Source organism: Penicillium antarcticum, assembly GCF_028974205.1.
Source record: "Penicillium antarcticum strain IBT 31339 chromosome Unknown utg000003l_segment0_segment0, whole genome shotgun sequence".
In the NCBI taxonomy this organism is placed as follows: domain Eukaryota; kingdom Fungi; phylum Ascomycota; class Eurotiomycetes; order Eurotiales; family Aspergillaceae; genus Penicillium; species Penicillium antarcticum.
The window spans coordinates 2,173,490-2,190,490 of NW_026695301.1; the positions used below are offsets into that span (position 1 = coordinate 2,173,490).

General features: G+C 49.7%; 7 protein-coding genes across 7 annotated transcripts; 5 read left to right on the forward strand and 2 right to left on the reverse strand.

The window, feature by feature from the left end:
- Positions 1-1,527: 1,527 nt before the first annotated feature.
- N7508_003537 (uncharacterized protein) lies at positions 1,528-2,801 on the forward strand (the record flags this gene model as incomplete). The annotated part of the gene is made up of 9 exons (XM_058461603.1): positions 1,528-1,552; positions 1,642-1,729; positions 1,800-1,871; positions 1,934-1,967; positions 2,025-2,235; positions 2,309-2,400; positions 2,450-2,584; positions 2,637-2,663; positions 2,718-2,801. 9 exons carry the CDS (start codon positions 1,528-1,530, stop codon positions 2,799-2,801), a joined length of 768 nt encoding a protein of 255 aa, XP_058322180.1.
- Positions 2,802-3,133: 332 nt separating this feature from the next.
- N7508_003538 (putative NAD+ kinase) lies at positions 3,134-4,883 on the forward strand (the record flags this gene model as incomplete). The annotated part of the gene is made up of 5 exons (XM_058461604.1): positions 3,134-3,154; positions 3,204-3,248; positions 3,303-4,347; positions 4,389-4,665; positions 4,727-4,883. The coding sequence occupies 5 exons, from the start codon at positions 3,134-3,136 to the stop codon at positions 4,881-4,883; spliced, it is 1,545 nt and encodes a 514-aa protein (XP_058322181.1).
- A 1,246-nt stretch (positions 4,884-6,129) lies between these two features.
- N7508_003539 (trafficking protein particle complex subunit 5) lies at positions 6,130-6,990 on the forward strand (the record flags this gene model as incomplete). Its single annotated transcript, XM_058461605.1, has 2 exons — positions 6,130-6,404; positions 6,504-6,990. The coding sequence occupies 2 exons, from the start codon at positions 6,130-6,132 to the stop codon at positions 6,988-6,990; spliced, it is 762 nt and encodes a 253-aa protein (XP_058322182.1).
- A 468-nt stretch (positions 6,991-7,458) lies between these two features.
- Positions 7,459-8,946, reverse strand: N7508_003540 (microfibrillar-associated 1 family protein; the record flags this gene model as incomplete). Its single annotated transcript, XM_058461606.1, has 1 exon — positions 7,459-8,946. The coding sequence occupies one exon, from the start codon at positions 8,944-8,946 to the stop codon at positions 7,459-7,461; it is 1,488 nt and encodes a 495-aa protein (XP_058322183.1).
- A 507-nt stretch (positions 8,947-9,453) lies between these two features.
- N7508_003541 (putative ssDNA binding protein Ssb3) lies at positions 9,454-9,983 on the forward strand (the record flags this gene model as incomplete). Its single annotated transcript, XM_058461607.1, has 3 exons — positions 9,454-9,699; positions 9,803-9,857; positions 9,913-9,983. 3 exons carry the CDS (start codon positions 9,454-9,456, stop codon positions 9,981-9,983), a joined length of 372 nt encoding a protein of 123 aa, XP_058322184.1.
- A 700-nt stretch (positions 9,984-10,683) lies between these two features.
- On the forward strand, positions 10,684-12,012 carry N7508_003542 (uncharacterized protein; the record flags this gene model as incomplete). The annotated part of the gene is made up of 1 exon (XM_058461608.1): positions 10,684-12,012. One exon carries the CDS (start codon positions 10,684-10,686, stop codon positions 12,010-12,012), a length of 1,329 nt encoding a protein of 442 aa, XP_058322185.1.
- Positions 12,013-13,293: 1,281 nt separating this feature from the next.
- Positions 13,294-16,809, reverse strand: N7508_003543 (putative GATA transcription factor (Ams2); the record flags this gene model as incomplete). The annotated part of the gene is made up of 3 exons (XM_058461609.1): positions 13,294-16,498; positions 16,556-16,709; positions 16,770-16,809. The coding sequence occupies 3 exons, from the start codon at positions 16,807-16,809 to the stop codon at positions 13,294-13,296; spliced, it is 3,399 nt and encodes a 1,132-aa protein (XP_058322186.1).
- Positions 16,810-17,001: the final 192 nt, after the last annotated feature.

The following is a 17,001-nucleotide window of genomic DNA, read 5'->3' on the forward strand; positions in this document are numbered from 1 at the left end:
TCTTTGCTTTCTCTCGGCATCTTGCTCAAATTGACCAGGCTTCGTTTAAATTGACATGGACTCTGAACAGAATAAAACGGAGACAAGGCTTTCCTTTCATAGATTACCCGGATGCATCCTTGTTCTTCTTGTAACCCTGTTGACTGTAGTAGCTATCCGGAGGAGGATAGTAGGTATACATTGTCTGATAGCGAGACTGCTCAATATCCTTGAGGTAAGCATCCAAGGCAGATGCATCAAGACGACAAGCACCGTCCTTGTACTCAAGACACTTCAAGTTATGTTTCTAGCAGAAACAAGCGAGGTTTCCGTCTCGGTTGAGATACTCTTCGTTGCAGCGGTCCTGGCTCATTTTCACCGGCTTGCCACCTCTGCACTTAACAATAGCCTCAATGCAGCCATCGAAGCCGTTTATCTTTTCGCAGTAGTTTTGGGATGTAGTACATACAGTATCCCGACAATCTGCAGCCTCCTCACAATGTGGGAGAGTATCCACTCACTTCGATGACCTCTCTGTTGTAGCCACTCTTGCAGTTATAGGACCCAAATTGGTATTCATTTCTACACTGGCCAGTGTATTGGTCGCACTTGACATGGCTGTCTCTCTTGATTGAGTTGATGGAGCGGGACTGCTCGGAACGTGTTGTTGTACGGTTGTGCGGGATACAAGTGGTTTAGGCACCAAGATCCTGGTAGTTGAACTCGATGGACATCACCCGAGATTTGGAATACTTCATGCTAGGAATTCAAAACTTGGATTTGAGATTCACGATTTGAAGTGAGACTATATCATTTTTCTATCAACTTTGAATATTTATTGTAAGAATACATGAAGAGAGACGTGCAATGTATACTGGAGCACCGGCATGTCACATACGATCGTGGGTCCATGTCTATCCTTTTATTTGCACGCTACAGTAGAATAAGAAAAATAGGCTATTAATATACGAACTTATGCCACTGGGTCAACGAACCTAAATACCAAGCGGCCGCAGAAGACATGGCCAATTATAGCAGCCTGATGCGGCCTTACACTCAAAGCAAAATTCTGCTAGTCACCTCTACTTTGGCTTGTACCTTTATTTTACTTATAATTTCACTATCAGAAATCGAGGTATACTAGGTACAATTTAAATGAAAAGGGCGACCGTGATTATGCAGTAGATTTGTGACCAGAGATCATATTCCGAAAACCAAGTGACGTCTTCACCTAGCTAGCGCAGATTGTTTGTAAATCATTCAATAAACTAAGCAGACATTGAATAGTATGGCACAATAAAAGGGTAAAAGAAGGCATTGGAAAGGCCATACAGTCAATATCAGAATTGCTTGAATATAGACCAAACGCTAGAGGTTCGATTTATAGAGGGGTATAATTATGTCACGTGCCACATGATACATGCCCAGACTCAAATGTACGAGTTTCACAGCTAAAGCTCCCCCACATTCTGATTGTTTGTGATGAACTTCTTAAGAACTCGGTTATCTGGATCTACTTCATATCTCTTCAGATCTCAGCTCAGAGCCATGCATATTCAGTCGATTCCTATGTGTATGTTGATCTCCCGATCTTTCAGAACCCGCGTCGTATACATCATCAACATTGGAAACATGTTTGCTTACTTTAGCTTTGATCTGCAGGGACAGGGAAGGGCAACAACTATGCCTACCTTGTGACTGATGAGTCGACAAAGAAGTCGGTTATTATTGATCCTGCCAACCCGCCTGAGTGAGTGTCGTGTAGACTGAGGTTGTGATATGCATGCATTCCATAGATGCTGATTTGATTCTGTTAACAGGGTTGCACCAGAGCTGAAGTCTCAGATTGATGCTGGCAAGATTGATTTGACTGCCATTGTCAACACTCATCAGTATGTTGAGTCACTTTGAATGAGTTGGTGTGAGTCCAGATTTGCTGACAATTCATCAATAGCCATTGGGATCATGCTGGCGGTAACAAGGATATTGTATGCATGATTGGTTGATGTTTTAAACCTTCTTTTGGAGGCTAACTATTCTGCTAGCTGAAACAATTCAAGGGCCTCCAGGTCATTGGTGGCAAGGACTGCGAGTCTGTCACCAAGACCCCTGGGCATGGCGATGAGTTCGAGATTGGAGACCGCATCTCTGTCAAGGCATTGCACACTCCCTGTCACACGCAAGACAGTATCTGCTACTACATGCAAGATGGAGACCAGCGTGTTGTATTTACAGGCGACACTCTGTTCATTGGTGGTTTGTCTTCTCTTGTTTCCTCTTACATTATCGTTCAACCTTTCAATGACTTCATATACTGACCTTTGGTCAGGATGTGGCCGATTCTTTGAAGGAAATGCAAAGGAGATGCACAAGGCATTGAACGAGACGCTTGCAGCTCTCCCAGATGACACCAAGGTTTATGTAAGTTGGCCTTCTTGCCCTTGTCGGGACGTATACTGACATAATCTAGCCGGGCCACGAGTACACCAAGGCAAATGTGAAGTTCTGCATTGCAGTCTCTCAGACGGAGCCGATCAAGAAGCTCCAGGCCTTCGCCGAGCAAAACCAGCAGACACAAGGAAAATTCACCATTGGCGACGAGAAGGTGAGGACCAAATGTAATTCATCATTTTCAATCGAGGCTGACAGTTTCATAGCTCCACAACGTGTTCATGCGCGTCCATGTAAGTTTTATACCTTCATCCTCCCATTTGCTGGTGCTCATTCGATATATTCAGGAACCCGAGATCCAAAAGGCTACAGGGAAGACCGACCCGGTGGATGTGATGGCCGCATTGAGAGAGATGAAGAACAACTCATAAAGTATCGTAGTCTAGTTGAATCGAAGGTGTACATGTAGATCATATTACTGTCTCCGTTTCCGATAGATTTTTGTGGAAGGGATGATTCGGCGACAGCCAGCTATCCCGAGGTCAAACCGATCTGCCAAGGCAAAAAAAAGCAAATAATCTTGATATCCCCAGGTGTTTCTCCAAACAAACAATTTACCCCAGTTCGGATAACCCCGACACGATGTGCAGTTCAAAAGCCGACGTCATACCCACCTCCCATTCCACAACCCACCGCTCCCTAGGCCGACTCGCCCACCACAATGAAAGAGTGATAAACTGGGCAACTCCAGTATTTTATCGCAATGGAAAAGACAGTGGATGATGTAAGTGGTCGTAATTGGACTGAGATATCCAGGGACTGATCAGTGCCAGAGCCATGGAGGATTGAGCGACACAGAGGCTCAGAACCATCTGGAGGTACGTTGCCACAACTTCCAAATAGCTTCCAAACAGCTATTAACTCACGACCAGGTCGTCTTCTATCCCGACTCCAACCACCGTCGCAAGTCCTCCCTCGTTATGATGGAAAAACCCCATGTCCCACCCCACCTAGCCCAGAACGACAAGACAACCGCTTGCTATGTTCACAACCTCATCGCAAGCGAATGGACAACTCCCCCGAAACACCCCAAAGACACAGAAGAAGATGTGATCCGAACACTAAACGAAGATGATGAACCCACGGTCGACCTCAAAGCTCCTCACCCGGAAAATCTGTTATCTATGGTGGACGACGAGACCCAAAGCAACAGCAGGCCTGCACCGACCATCATTCAATCTCGGCATTTGACGAAACGGCAGCTCTCAGATATGGCTTGGAATGTGCGCAAACTATCTAAGAAGCTGGGCAACATCAGACTCAAGCTCTCAGTTAAGAATGTTTTCGTGGTATGCAAGGCGCAGGACGAGTCATTGGTCAGTTTGACTCGAAAAGTGACGAGGTGGCTCCTTTCCAAAGATCGGGACTCTCTCTATAATGTTTACGTTGAGCGCCGACTAGAGACGCACCCGGATTTCGGAGCGATACAGCTAGTTGAGGACGAGCCTTCAGCGGAGGGCCGGCTTAAGTACTGGGATTCCAAGCTTGCACATGAACAGCCCCATCAGTTCGATTTTGTGATCACACTCGGCGGTGATGGCACTGTTCTCTACACCAGCTGGCTGTTCCAGCGCATCGTGCCACCAGTACTTTCTTTTGCGCTGGGCTCATTAGGTTTCCTGACTAAGTTCGATTTTGCGGATTACCAAAAAACACTTGAGACTGCGTTCCGGGAGGGCGTGGTCGTCAGCCTTCGATTACGGTTTGAATGTACCATCATGCGCAGCAAAGCGCGTGCTAAAGACTCCGATGCGCGAACTCTATCAAGTCGAGATTTGGTCGAAGAATTGCTTGGAGAGGAAGGAGAGGACACCCTGACGCATACCCCGGATCGAGTATATGAGATTTTGAACGATGTCGTTCTCGACCGTGGGCCAAATCCAAGTATCATGATTCTCTCCCGTCGTGGTGTTCCGTGTGAGTTTCACAGCAGTAACAGCTAACCGTCTTCTCCCTAGCCATGTCTCAAATTGAACTCTTCGGAGACGATGAGCATTTCACAACTCTGCTCGCAGATGGAATCTGCATTGCTACTCCAACCGGCTCAACGGCTTACAACCTCGCTGCTGGAGGGTCTCTTTCTCACCCAGAGAACCCTGTGATTCTTGTTACCGCCATCTGTGCTCATACGCTGTCCTTCCGGCCGATCATTTTGCCGGACACCATTGTTTTACGCATGGGTGTGCCGTATGATGCGCGAACGAGCTCGTGGGCTAGTTTCGATGGCCGTGAGAGGTACGCTTGTTGCATGTACATGTTGTGCTATGATCTTATGTCTGACTAACTTCTACTCTAGGCTTGAGCTACACCCCGGCGACTACGTGACAGTGTCAGCGTCAAGATACCCCTTTGCCAATGTCTTACCTCATGGCGGACAAGGCGAAGACTGGGTGCATAGTATTTCCAAGACATTGAATTGGAACTCGCGACAAAAGCAAAAGAGTTTCAAGTAACACGGTCATAGGCAATATGGCGTGTCCCCTTGAGACATGATTTATTTGATATTTAACGCATTTTCTGTCTGGGTTTGGGGCTTTCTTTTTCAGACGGCCACGGGGTGGCTCATTCACGGAGTACATATGGATTTCATATGTTGAATTCTAGGCCAAATTTCGCCTGATTGGGCGCTGGACTTTTGGCTACAAATTCAAGAAAAAATCTCGCCTTGATATTTATGACCTTGAACATGCATAGCTCCAACACGTAAATTATATCAATTTATTAATCTATAAGACATAAATACAATTACGACCCGTACTGGATGTTACTTTTCTCACCGGGTGGACTTTTTTTTTTCTCGCTAGAAGCTTCGTATGGGTCAACCACCTGGTTTCCGGGGCAGCTCCGCTCGGCCCTATAAAAAGCCTTCGCCGGCCCGAAAACTTTTTTCTTCTTCATCTTCCTCTCTCAGTCCTTTGTGACTACGAAGTTTTATGTTGGCTTCCACGAGACAAAAAATCACTTGAAGTGCATTATCGCCATGTACATCTTCTACTGACTTGGTAAGTCGCAGACTTTTTTTCTTTCTTTTCCCTTTGCACCATCAGCCAACGGCTACGCCGTTCGAAGATGAAAAACTTCCTACATTCGCAGTTTCCACGCTAGCCGTCGCTTGAACCCAATCAAGGCGGCAATGGGCGGAATATCTTCCTTGGATGTCTGAGAACTATTTGGCTGTTCTTTGGAATTATTTTCTATCGAGTTTTTACAGCCGGACTGGCGCTAATTGTGTCTTCAGAATAGGTTCTTCCCCCCCAATCACCCTGTTGGGATACTTGATATTCTCCTTCGCATACACATACACCCGGCTTGCTTTGCGCCCCGCTCCTAGTCGCGCTGTCGCTACAGTTCTTGCTCGGTCGTCGCGATTCATGGTCTTCGCATGAAGCATTCCGAATTGATATGTTGTGCTGTTGGAAACAATATTAGTTTAGCATGAATATATGGCTTATTTCACTGAAACCCTCTATCCTGTAACTCGTAATATCCAAGTAAAATCCTTCGTAGAGGGCTACGTCCCCGGCTGAATTCTTAAGACTGCACTCGAGGGAGGTGTGCTCCGCCGTAGCTATCGCATCCACTGCAGGTTCACCCACCTCAACCTCTCCGATAGATGTCATGACCAAAGCGCAATCCATGAGCTCCTACATCGACATTAATTCCTTGGACTGTTAATATTCTTCGACATCTAATACCACCATGGCTGCGCCTCCCCGGCACTCCACGATGCTGTCCATCAGCAATGGCGGGACGCCGCAATCAGGGCCGAATGACAAACAGACACAACAACAAGCCCAGACATTACCACAATCCCCCGGTCTCCGCGTACCATCCAATCGCAAGACAATCTACGATCGACACTTGAACCGCAGCCGCAATGCAGAGCTCAGCCGGGCAAGCTTCGCCTACCTATTCGGAGAGATGGTCACATACGCCCAACGGAGGGTAACAGGTATCCAAGACCTCGAGAAACGGTACGCTAAAGTCCTGAACCAGACCCCCGGCCTCTCATACCCAGCCCAACACACAAGACACCCAATCCCCGAAAAAGTACCACACTAACAAACCCCCAGCCTTAACGAACAAGGCTATCCCCTCGGCCTCCGCCTCCTAGACCTTCTCTTCTACCGCTCAACATCAACCTCCTCCTCAGCCCTCTCAAGCTCCTCAACTTCATCTTCACCACCTAACCGCCCTCTCCGCATCATAACCCTCCTACACTTAATCCACGGTCCCCTGTGGCGCCTCCTTTTCGGCCGCTCCGCAGATGCACTCGAGCACTCCGTCTCCCCAGACACGCCTAATGAGTATATGATCACGGACAACGACCCGCTGGTCAACACCTACATCAGCGTGCCGCGCGAGATGAGTATGCTCAACTGTGCTGCTTTTGTCGCTGGTATTATTGAGGGTGTTTGTGATGGATGTGGCTTTGAGACGAAGGTCTCGGCGCATAATCAGCCTACGGAGATGTGGCCTAGTCGGACTGTGTTTCTGGTTAGGTTTGGGGATAGTGTTATGGAGAGGGAGAAGGTTTTGGAACGCTCTGGTGTCAAATAAGTTATGATTATGGATCAGTCTTAAGGGTAGGACATGCTTTTGGTTTTGATGCATTGTGCTTGAGTGGATGCCCAGTCGTTGTGCTCTTGCTAGCTTGATAGATCAATGGCGTTTGGCGGACTATTTCGTGAGAGTTTGTTGGGTGGTCAGGCGCTCATTGTTTGACGTTCAAAACCCATGATTCTGGTACCGGCGTTTCTCGAGGCTCTCATAAAACGTACAGGTTGTGCTCAGGATCTGAGAACTCATCATACGTGTTCGAATGTGGGAGTGTATGTACAAAAGTCCTTGACGGCCTGATTTCACAATACAATTCCTCCAGGAGAGGACATGCTATATTACATACAAACATAGAGATTTTTCCGAATTTGCACGTTGCTCTCAATGCAGATATCAAATCAAGTCCACCCATGCACTTTTCAGAACCCAACGCCAATAGCCAAAAGGATATCAGATATCTAGATGTGATCACGAATCCACACGCCGCCTCTTCTCCCGGTCTTCATAAGGCGACGGGCTTCGCTTCCGTCTCTCCCTCGATCGACTCCGATCATACCTCCCCGAATCCCTTTCACGTCTGTCCCGATCCCGCCGCGGCGAACCAGACCTCGACCTCGACCTCGACCTCCGCCGCGGCCTGACAACACTAGCATTAGCACCAGTAGGCCCGCGATCACGGTCCCGGTCATCACCACGGTCAGGCATGAACCGCTCATCAGTAACACCCTCAGGCGGCCCATCCCTCCTCCTTCGATTCTCAAGCCCATCTCCAAACCGACCCGTATCCTCAGTCTTCAAATCACGATACCGAGTCCGGCCCTTCTTGCCCAGCTTTGTCATATCGCGCACCTGCATATATTGAGGCAACGTATCCCGATTAACATCATCCTCAAACCTGGCACCCATGACATTCCGCCGATCAAGACCCTCAGCTTCCTGGTCCCCACGGAAGAAAGCACCCTTGTGGAAATAGCGCTGCATAAAGCCCGTCTGACCACGCGTAGCCTCGCGATCTTCCTTCTGCTTCGTGATGAACTCCCTGTCTTCACGATCCCGCTCTTCAGCGGTAAGATTACGCCGGCGCTCGATTTCCTCGCGTTCTTTCTCGGCTTCTTCGATGGCTTCGCGCGACCGCTTGACGCGCTTTAGTTCGCGCAGTTTCCAAGCTGCGCGCTCGGCTTCGGGGTCGACGTCGTCTTTGTCGTCGATTGCTTCTTCATCGTCTGCTTCGACAAGTTCGTCGTCATCCCAGGCTCGGTTGGCTGTTGAGCGAGCGATTGCTTCTTTTTCCAGTTGGTCGCGGATTAGCATGTCTGCTTTTTCTTTGCGTTGCGCTGCACGGTGCGCTTCTACTTCCGCTTCGCGGTCTGCTGCGCTGGTTCTGCTTTGGGTCTGGCCGGCAGACTCTTGGGCAGCGTTGCGCTTGTCTTTTTTTAAGAATGTAGGCCGGATGAGCATGCGTCTCGGTGCTTCGTCTTCTGAGCTGCTTTCTTCTTCTGAGCTTTCTTCTTCCTCTTCCTCGTCTTCCTCTTCTTCTTCTTCTTCTTCTTCTTCTTCTTCTTCTTCTTCTTCGCTGCCGTCCGGTCCAGGTACGGGAGCGGTCTTGGGTGCTGGAGGTTTTATGTCGTGGGTTGTAGTTTGCGGTGCAGCTTTTGGCACAGGGACTGCCTCGTCTTCTTCGTCTTCGGTGACGAACCCTTCTTCATCTTCATCTTCCTCGGCTTTTTGTGCTACTGCGGCTGCAGGGAATGAGCTGGCTTTGGGTTGCTGTCTCCGGCGTTGCGCCTCGGCTTGTCTGCGCCGCTCTTGTTCTCTTTGCGCCTCGACATCCTCTTCCTCTTCTTCCTCTTCAGATGAGGAGGGGTCTTCGGGAACTGCCTTTCCGGGACGGTAGCGACTGGGTTTGATGGGGTTTGCTGTCATTCCCCGGTGGGAGGAGGGGAGCGGAGGAGGCATTGTTGATGGGTTGATGTGTAGGAGAGGGAATAGGTTTGGAAAGGAGACTTGTAGAAAGAGCCCAGTCTCCTGACTGAGAGCTCCAACGCAAAGTATTGCGGCAGTGTGGAGGGAGCTGCGACGTTGATCTGGTAAACTGACGTATCGGGCTGAAGCTTTTGCTGAAATGATACCGGTCACGTGATGATACCAAAGCCGCGAGTAATGAACAGCTGGGTTTGCAACTGCCAGTAAGTAGCTAGGGTATTCTGGTCTTGGGTAATTATCAAAACAATTGGTATTCTTGAAATTGCAGCTTAGCTAGCCCACATTTACCACTTTCAATGAAGCGAATACAGCTAAGCTCCATCGCATGCTAATTAATCACCACGTGACTGCGCGACCCGCGATTCACGCGTCGATCAACTCCACGCCCTCTCTCAAACAAGCCAAGCCACAAGAATCCCATCCTTCAGCATTTTACAGGAACGCAATATCAACGCAGCTGAAAAACACCAATCAACCAACATGTCTCTTCAAACCCCCCGCATTCTCCCCTCCCACCTCCACGCCTTCCACCCCTCCAACGCTGGCTCGCACACCACATACACCGTGCGTTTACTCGGCACCGTCACCGCGCTCCACGGTAGCACTGGAACCCTCACCTGTGGAAACAATGGCGATGTCACACTTATCTTGAAGTCCGATGCGCGTCTGCAAGTCGGCAAGCTTGTTGAGGTCGTTGGTAAAGTGGCTGATCTTGAGGGTGGCCAGGTATGTTTGACACTCATCGTTTGGGCGGTGTTGGCCTCGGAGATTTGGAACTTTGCTCCAGTAGCTGTGTTGAAGCAAAGTGCTAATGCTGTTTGCTTCTTAGGGATACGGACTTCGTGTTTTGGGCTCTACGGAGTGGGGTGACCCTTCTACTTGTGGTAAGTGTTTTTTCCCATGGCTTTGATACAAGCAGGGTACTGATATGAAATGCAGATTACAAAATCTATGAACAGGTCGTCAATGCTACGCATCGCTTCACAAGCATCTTTTACAACGTCGAGTAAGGGATTGGCATGCGAGGTCTTCAAGCATATGGGTTGTGCCTATTCACAGTGGACTTCCCAAAAAATGACAGCATTGTTCGAAATGAGGTTGCAAGGCGGCAAGGCCAAGTCGAAGCCCGTCAGGCTTGCAATAGACTAGTCTGTCTCGTGGCGAGGACGGACTCGACACTGGTCTGAGGTGTTGACACCGTCACTGCAGTATTCCTTTGTGATTCCCCGACTTTTTGCATTTTACAAACGAGGTTATGAACAAATATTTTCCAAAGTATCATTGAGTCAGTCTGGTTTACTGAAACTCGGGCATCGGGGCGAGGTTGTAGAGTAGGTCGATTACCGGACAAGTAACGAGAATGTAACGAAAGTCCTGAAAAGGTACAATGGGTGCATTGTCCGAGACTGGGAGACTCGAGAGTGCGAAAGATCGAAATTGATTCCGAGGACCCGAGCAGTCAATAGGAAACTACATGGGGACGCCGCCGGCATGAAAGCCAGCTAGTGATCTCAGCATCCAGGCTTATAACTCGTGTATTTAGAGCCAGTGCTGAGCACAATGTCCACTTGCAGTCGAGCAAACGTTACGTTTGTCTTGGCCACATGCAAAACGCAAGTCCAAAACGAGAAGGCACACGCTCACGTCTCGTCTCAAAACATCTTTCACGCATTGTCCTTTCTTCCTTTCTCTTCACCCACCCATTCCAACATGTTCTACAAATGCGATGGCTGCTTCCTGTGCTTCACCTTTCGAAAGGACTGTGAATCGCACATGGATGTGAAACGCCACAGAACATCTTCCAGCGTCGAGACGGTCCCCGAGGGAACTCGGGGACTGACCGACGATGGGCACTCGGGCAAGCAACTCCAGAGGTCTCTCTCCCTCCCTAGCAGACTCGCCCAATCCACTCAGGTCCAGAATGCTTACTATACGCATACTAGCGTGAGATACAACCCAGCAACGGGCCTCACCGAAAGTGTCGACAGCTATCATTCCGTCAAGCCGATCATGGACACAACCGATAAAAGGGCCATGCATTATGGCTGTGGAGTGTGCGAGCGTAAGTTCAGGTCCTTGCTAGGTGTCAACCAGCACATGGACGTGATGGACCACTGGCCCCAGCAGTCACCACCTCCACAGCCAGCTTCGCCTGGCCATCAATACATGGGCATTGTTGTCCCAGAGCGTGATTTGAGGTCTGATAGGCCATGGCCTGCCATGCCCGGCTTGGAACATGATTTCTATCATGATTCTATTGACGTGAAGAATCAATTCTACCCAGAAGAAGGTATATACCTATGCCACCATGTGAGCATTAGCAACATGATAGTTAACACAACAGACTTTGATGGCATGGAAAATTTCATGTGCAAGACGTGTGATCGCAGCTTCACCACTGCACATGGTGCTATCCAGCACATGGACGTTATGCAGCACTGGTCCCAGCCTCTAGACCAGCAACGCCATCACGCATACAACAGAACCAACACCGGTCCGAAAATGAACGCACGCACCCAGGAACGCGGAGATGTCAAGCCCCCGAAACTTGCACGACTGAGAAAGCAAGTCGCTTTCTTCAAATGCGACACTTGCGAGCGTGTTTTCAACACCCAGGACGGAGTCATCCAGCACATGGCTGTCAAGAGCCATCGGGTTCAATTCAAATGTGGCACCCGCAAGCGTAGTTTCAACACCGAGGACGGAGCCCTCCAGCACATGGTCGTCAAAGGCCATGGAAATATCTATGGATGTGACATCTGCGGTTGTGATTTCGGTACTCAAAGCCAATTGGAGCAACATATGGCTACTCATGATTCTCCGCTGCCAGCAATCAAGCATGAGCGATATGTCCCTTTCGAGACAGATATTCCTTGCGAGATATGCCACCTGGTGTTCTCTACTGCAGGTGACACAGACAAGCACATGTCTGAGGTGCATTTTTGCCAGGAGTGCAGCGGATTGATCACGGGTACGAATTTGCACATGGAATGTACGATGCGGTATGTCGAGACCTTTTGGCAATCTCAGTGTGCCTAAGGAAAGTGCCGAAAGTGCCCCCAGTCCCCAACCACATCGAATTTCAAAGCTATTAGGCACAATCTCGTTTCCTGGCGTGGATTCCCATTTTCAAATCATGCGCAGCTGCTTCTTGTGTCTTTTCTTCTCTGATGTTGGCAATATCACTGGTCTTTTCCCATTTCTGTTTGTCGTTTGTCGGTCTTGGGTATCGGATCTGCGTGATCTCATTTTGTACTTAAAGCATGACAAAGTGAAGCCTACACCCAAATACCAAAGCAATCATACCAATTGTTGGATATTTTCCGCGAACAAATATCATGTATAATTATACATGGGCATGAACCGAGAGGTAAAATTCGTTCATGAGCATACTACCTAAGAATGACTGTGAATCTCTTTTTGGGGGGGGGGGGGGGGGGCTAGTGCGATACCTGTAGTACGAAAGACTTACAAAGAGGCGTCAAAAGAGACCTGGATATCTATATCTCACTAGGTTAGTCTATATATATACTAGCTAGCTGACATGGTTTATTTTAGCTTCTAAAAAGCCTCATGATCTTTAAAGCGGGTAGGTCCCGAGGTCTAATCACCCGCACCTTAAATTGTCGTTTGTATACATCAAACTTTATCGATCTTGATAACAAAGCTCTAGGGCAAATATATAATAATTGGACCTTTTACTCAGACAGGCATAATATTTCCATACAGAAGTCAAATAATGCTCAGTTCCGTGAGTTAGACAATGGCCATAGAAGGTTAGGGTACGGTTGGGCACGGGGTCAGGTCTCGGGCCCTGGTTTGAGGTAAGAACTTGGTGTCTTGGTTATTGACTCCCAAAGACAGTAGTCATGAGCACTGTTATACTGGGTAATATGTGGGCGTTACAACTAACTATTTCAGAATCTACAACAACACAAAGAAATTATAATTATAAGTTGTTCTGATTGAGTAAGTCGTTCTGTCATAAAAAGCCGCATGGAATCCGAGTCGGTATCCCAGCTAACAATAAAAAAAGCCCATCGGCTGCATTCCATGGGGAAGAAACCTCACATAGAAAGGACAGCGAATGTAGCGGAGAAGTACCCATCAAGGCATACTTCAGGTCATCATTTGAACAAAAAAAGGGAAAGGCAGGGCAATGTTACAGAAAGACGTTTGCCGGTATGGCATCACAAGAGAGCCACCCATACATGAAAGAAACCAGACGCCGTCGCTTGAAAACTCAAATAAAAAACAGATATGTGGTTGAGGGAGGGAGCACATCAAGGGGTAGATGATGGATGTTGCCTCGGTGGTAAATTATGCAGAGGGGTTTGTCTGTTGGGCATTGGTGTCCTGGCCAGCAGACTGGGTCTTAGGAGCCAGACGGATTGGGTCGGTTTGGAGAGCGTCGGAGCTGAAGAAACCCGAGTCAGGGATAACAGACTCGTCGAAGTTGAAGGGGAGGAATTCGGAGTTGAGGTTGTCTTTGTTGACTTCGGAGTCGGAGAAAAGGGAGTTGATTAGGTCCTCGGCGGGTCCGTCCGAGGATCCGGTGGGAGAGACGTAATCTTCTGGGAGCCAGTCGGCCCAGTTGTCGCCGTCGAACTTGGCGTTCTGGAGGAAGAAGTGGTTGGGCTGGTCTGCGTCATCAAAGATATCGAGGATCATGCCGTCGAGAGACTCGAAGGCCTCGGAGTGGATGCCTTTGTCGGTTGTCAGAGGGGCGAAGGGCTGTTGCTTTTTTGGTGACTTGTTCTGGCGAGGGCTACCATGGCTTGCTTGGATACGCTGCAAGCGCTCAGCCGACAACCGGGCTGGTGTCATAACCGAGCTCAAATCCTTGCGCCGGTTGGCACTTGGAGAGTTTATTGGCATTGCGGAACGTTTCTCCATCGAGGCGTTGGCTCGCGCGTTGCGTCGACGAGGAGTCGGGCTTCCAGTGTGATCAAAGTCGATGGAAGGACTCTCGAAGAGAGTATCGAGATCGTTGGCCGGGGTGGGGACGTGGTTCTCCTTCTGAGCTCCCTTATCATCCTTTGTCGACGCAATGCGCGGGCTGCGACGAGGGGAACAGCTGTTTACCATAGAGGCATCAAGTTCTTTCAGCGGGCCTTCATTCTGGAAAAGCGATCTTCTCAAAGGCTTGGGAGTCGAAGTGGTACTATCTCCCGATGAGGTGGGACGGGGCTGGGTGCGTCTAGCAGGACTGGAGCGAATGGCACGGCGCATGGCTTCTCTCGCATCTTGCTTGTTCCAGCTGGGAACTGACTCAGTCGGGTGTTGCGGTTCGGTGCTGTTTGCTCGGGAGCGCTTGTTGGGGGAAGCACCCTCGTCGTCATCCATTTGAGGAGTCTCGCCTTCGGCCGGCACAGAAGAGGCTTCAGTGGCTGCCGGAGAAGAAGCTACCGGCTTGCTGGGGGTGGCCTTACTCCGAGTTCTGGTGGCAGGGCAAGAGTTGGAAGGCTTGCCATTGGTGATCCTGGCAGGACGCTTTCTCTTCTTGGCCGCTGGCCCCTTGGACCACTTATGCTCTGGACGCATTTCCTTGAACTTGTGAAGCCACAAACCACATGGGTTGCAGTAGGTCATTTGCTTCCAGTGATCCTCGTTCTCCTTCTTGTAGATCAAGAATTTCTGGACTTCACCCTCGGAATTCCGATCCAAGACATCCCAGAACAACATGAGAGGCTGCTGCATCATCTCCTCTGCAAGCTTGTCATTTCCCTCGACTTCTTTTGCCCATGCTCGACGCCAGCTAGGGGTCTCGATTGAGCCACAGTTTTCGCAATATGGCGGAACCTCTCCTTTGGCAATAGCCTGCTCCAAACGTGTCTGCATGTTAATTGCCTGCTTTGTACGCTTTCCCTTGGCGTTGTTCTTGGTTTCGAGAGGCATGAATTTCACGTCCACGGGGCGAGAAGGCACAACAGGGTCGCTGGCAGGAACAGCGCGCATCAATGGGTGACACTGGTTCTGGGGAGCAATCGGAGCAATCGGTCCTGGCAGCAATGGTTTAGGTGCTAAGCGTTGTGGGCCGGCACTTGAAGAGGGTCTTGATCCGGTCGAGGTGGCAGGACGGGACACCACAGATGGTACCCTGACTAAAGACTGATCCGTAGTAATCTCATCGACGGGGAGTGGGTCATGGGAAGTTCCTTGGTGAGCGCCAATAGTGCTGACTGGGGAGCTTGCTTGCACTGTAGATCGGACAGGGCGTTTTTCCTGGGTGATCTCATGGGATTCTGCCCTTCTGCGGTCATCTTGGGGCGTGGTAGTCTCATCGTCGAGGAGGTCCTCCAGTCCGGCACTCATGAAGCCAGAGTCAGTGTCCAGAGCGATGGGTGGCAAGACAGGGCTTGATCTGTTCAGTAGGCGGCCATCGAAGACGGGAGGGGATGACGGCATGCTAAAGGACGGCTCAAAGAGACCCTGGTATCGAGTATCCTCGGGCGACGTCTGGTCTGTACCTGGCATGTCGTCACTCTGACAATAGGGAGAGTTGTATGTGGCAGGGCACGAGGCAATGCTTGCAATAGACGATTCCCGCAACAGGCTACCTGTAGGTCGAGATCGGCGATTGAAATCGGATGGACGAGACATAGGAGTGGGTGGGCGCACGGGCTCCTCGAAGGATTGCTCAGCGGCGATAGCAGGATTCACAGGAGTTGGGCGATGGATCCGAACCGAGGCCGCGGTACTGGCTGCAACCCGCAGCGAGCTGGGTTGCCTTTCAATGTTCAAAGCTGACTTTCCGGGCCAGCTTGCTTGGTATACCTTGGCTCTCTTGCGGGGCTGGGGGTCGGTAGACTCTTCCTCGCCACTGCCATATCCGGATTGCATAGAGCCTCGGCGTTGGTGATACGATACTTGGCTCTGGAAGTCATTGTCCCGCATAGAAGCACTTGATGAAGGGCGAATCATATCACTGTGGGGATTGCTGTACTTGTAAGATTGATGATGGGCGGGTGTTCGACCGCCAGGTGTTGAAACTCTGCTAGGAACATATGAATGTGAAGGCGAGACAGAGCGGACAGATTCGTTAGGCGGGAAGTTCGAGAATTCACGTGGCGTTGACCCTTCACTCAAGAGCTGGTGGAACCTTTCAATCCCGGAGTGGTGCATCGGCGAGCCGGCGTGGCTTTGGGTCCTCGAGGACTCTCCCAAGGCAGGATTTTGACGGACAAAGTTTGTCCATGATTGTGCATCCAAGTCGCCTGGACGGAAATTGCTCAAATCGCGGAACTTTTGTATGCTATCGAGGTACTCACTCTGCATAACAGTTGGGACAGGCACCAGCCGCAACTTGACTTCCAGCGTCTCTTGGGCGGCACCCTTGGAGAAGAGGCCGAGGGTGTTTTTGCAGACTCGTCCGGTGACCATAGTCTTCGATTGAGCTTCAGGGGGCGAGGCAGATGACAATACCCAGGAAAGCATGCCTTGACCGACGAGAGGGGTTTCATATTCCGAGTAGTCGTAGGCATATACAGTGTAATCCTTTCCGAGCTGAGCCACAAGTTCAGGGCTAAAATTGAGTAAGCACGCCACTTTCCAAGGTCGAAGGTCGGTATGATATCCTCACCTAGCAGAGACAATTGCCTGAATACATGTTTTTAACTCGATCACTCCAATTGGAGTGGTCTCATCAAGATATGCAGTCTGAATGTCAAGCACGTGCGGCCATCTAGCAAGGCAATTCGTTTTGTTCTCACTGTCGAATGTGTAAAGAACCTTCACTGTATGCAAAACATTCTTAGCACTGTCATAGTCTCACTTCGGCATCATTGGGAACATACGCCTCATAGGGCGGACATCGATGCCATCCTGAGATTCCATTTCATCAGACTTTCTCTGCCCCCACACGAGACAAAGGACGAAGGGGATAAAATGGAAGCTCCAGGAAGGAGTTGGTGTCAACTGGGTATGGAAGCCGAGAATCCAGGTTGTTGAGGAGTGAAAGAAGAGAGAAATAATCGAAAGGAAGAAATTGTCGATTCAGCCAGAGGGTTGGGAATGGACCAAAAGGAG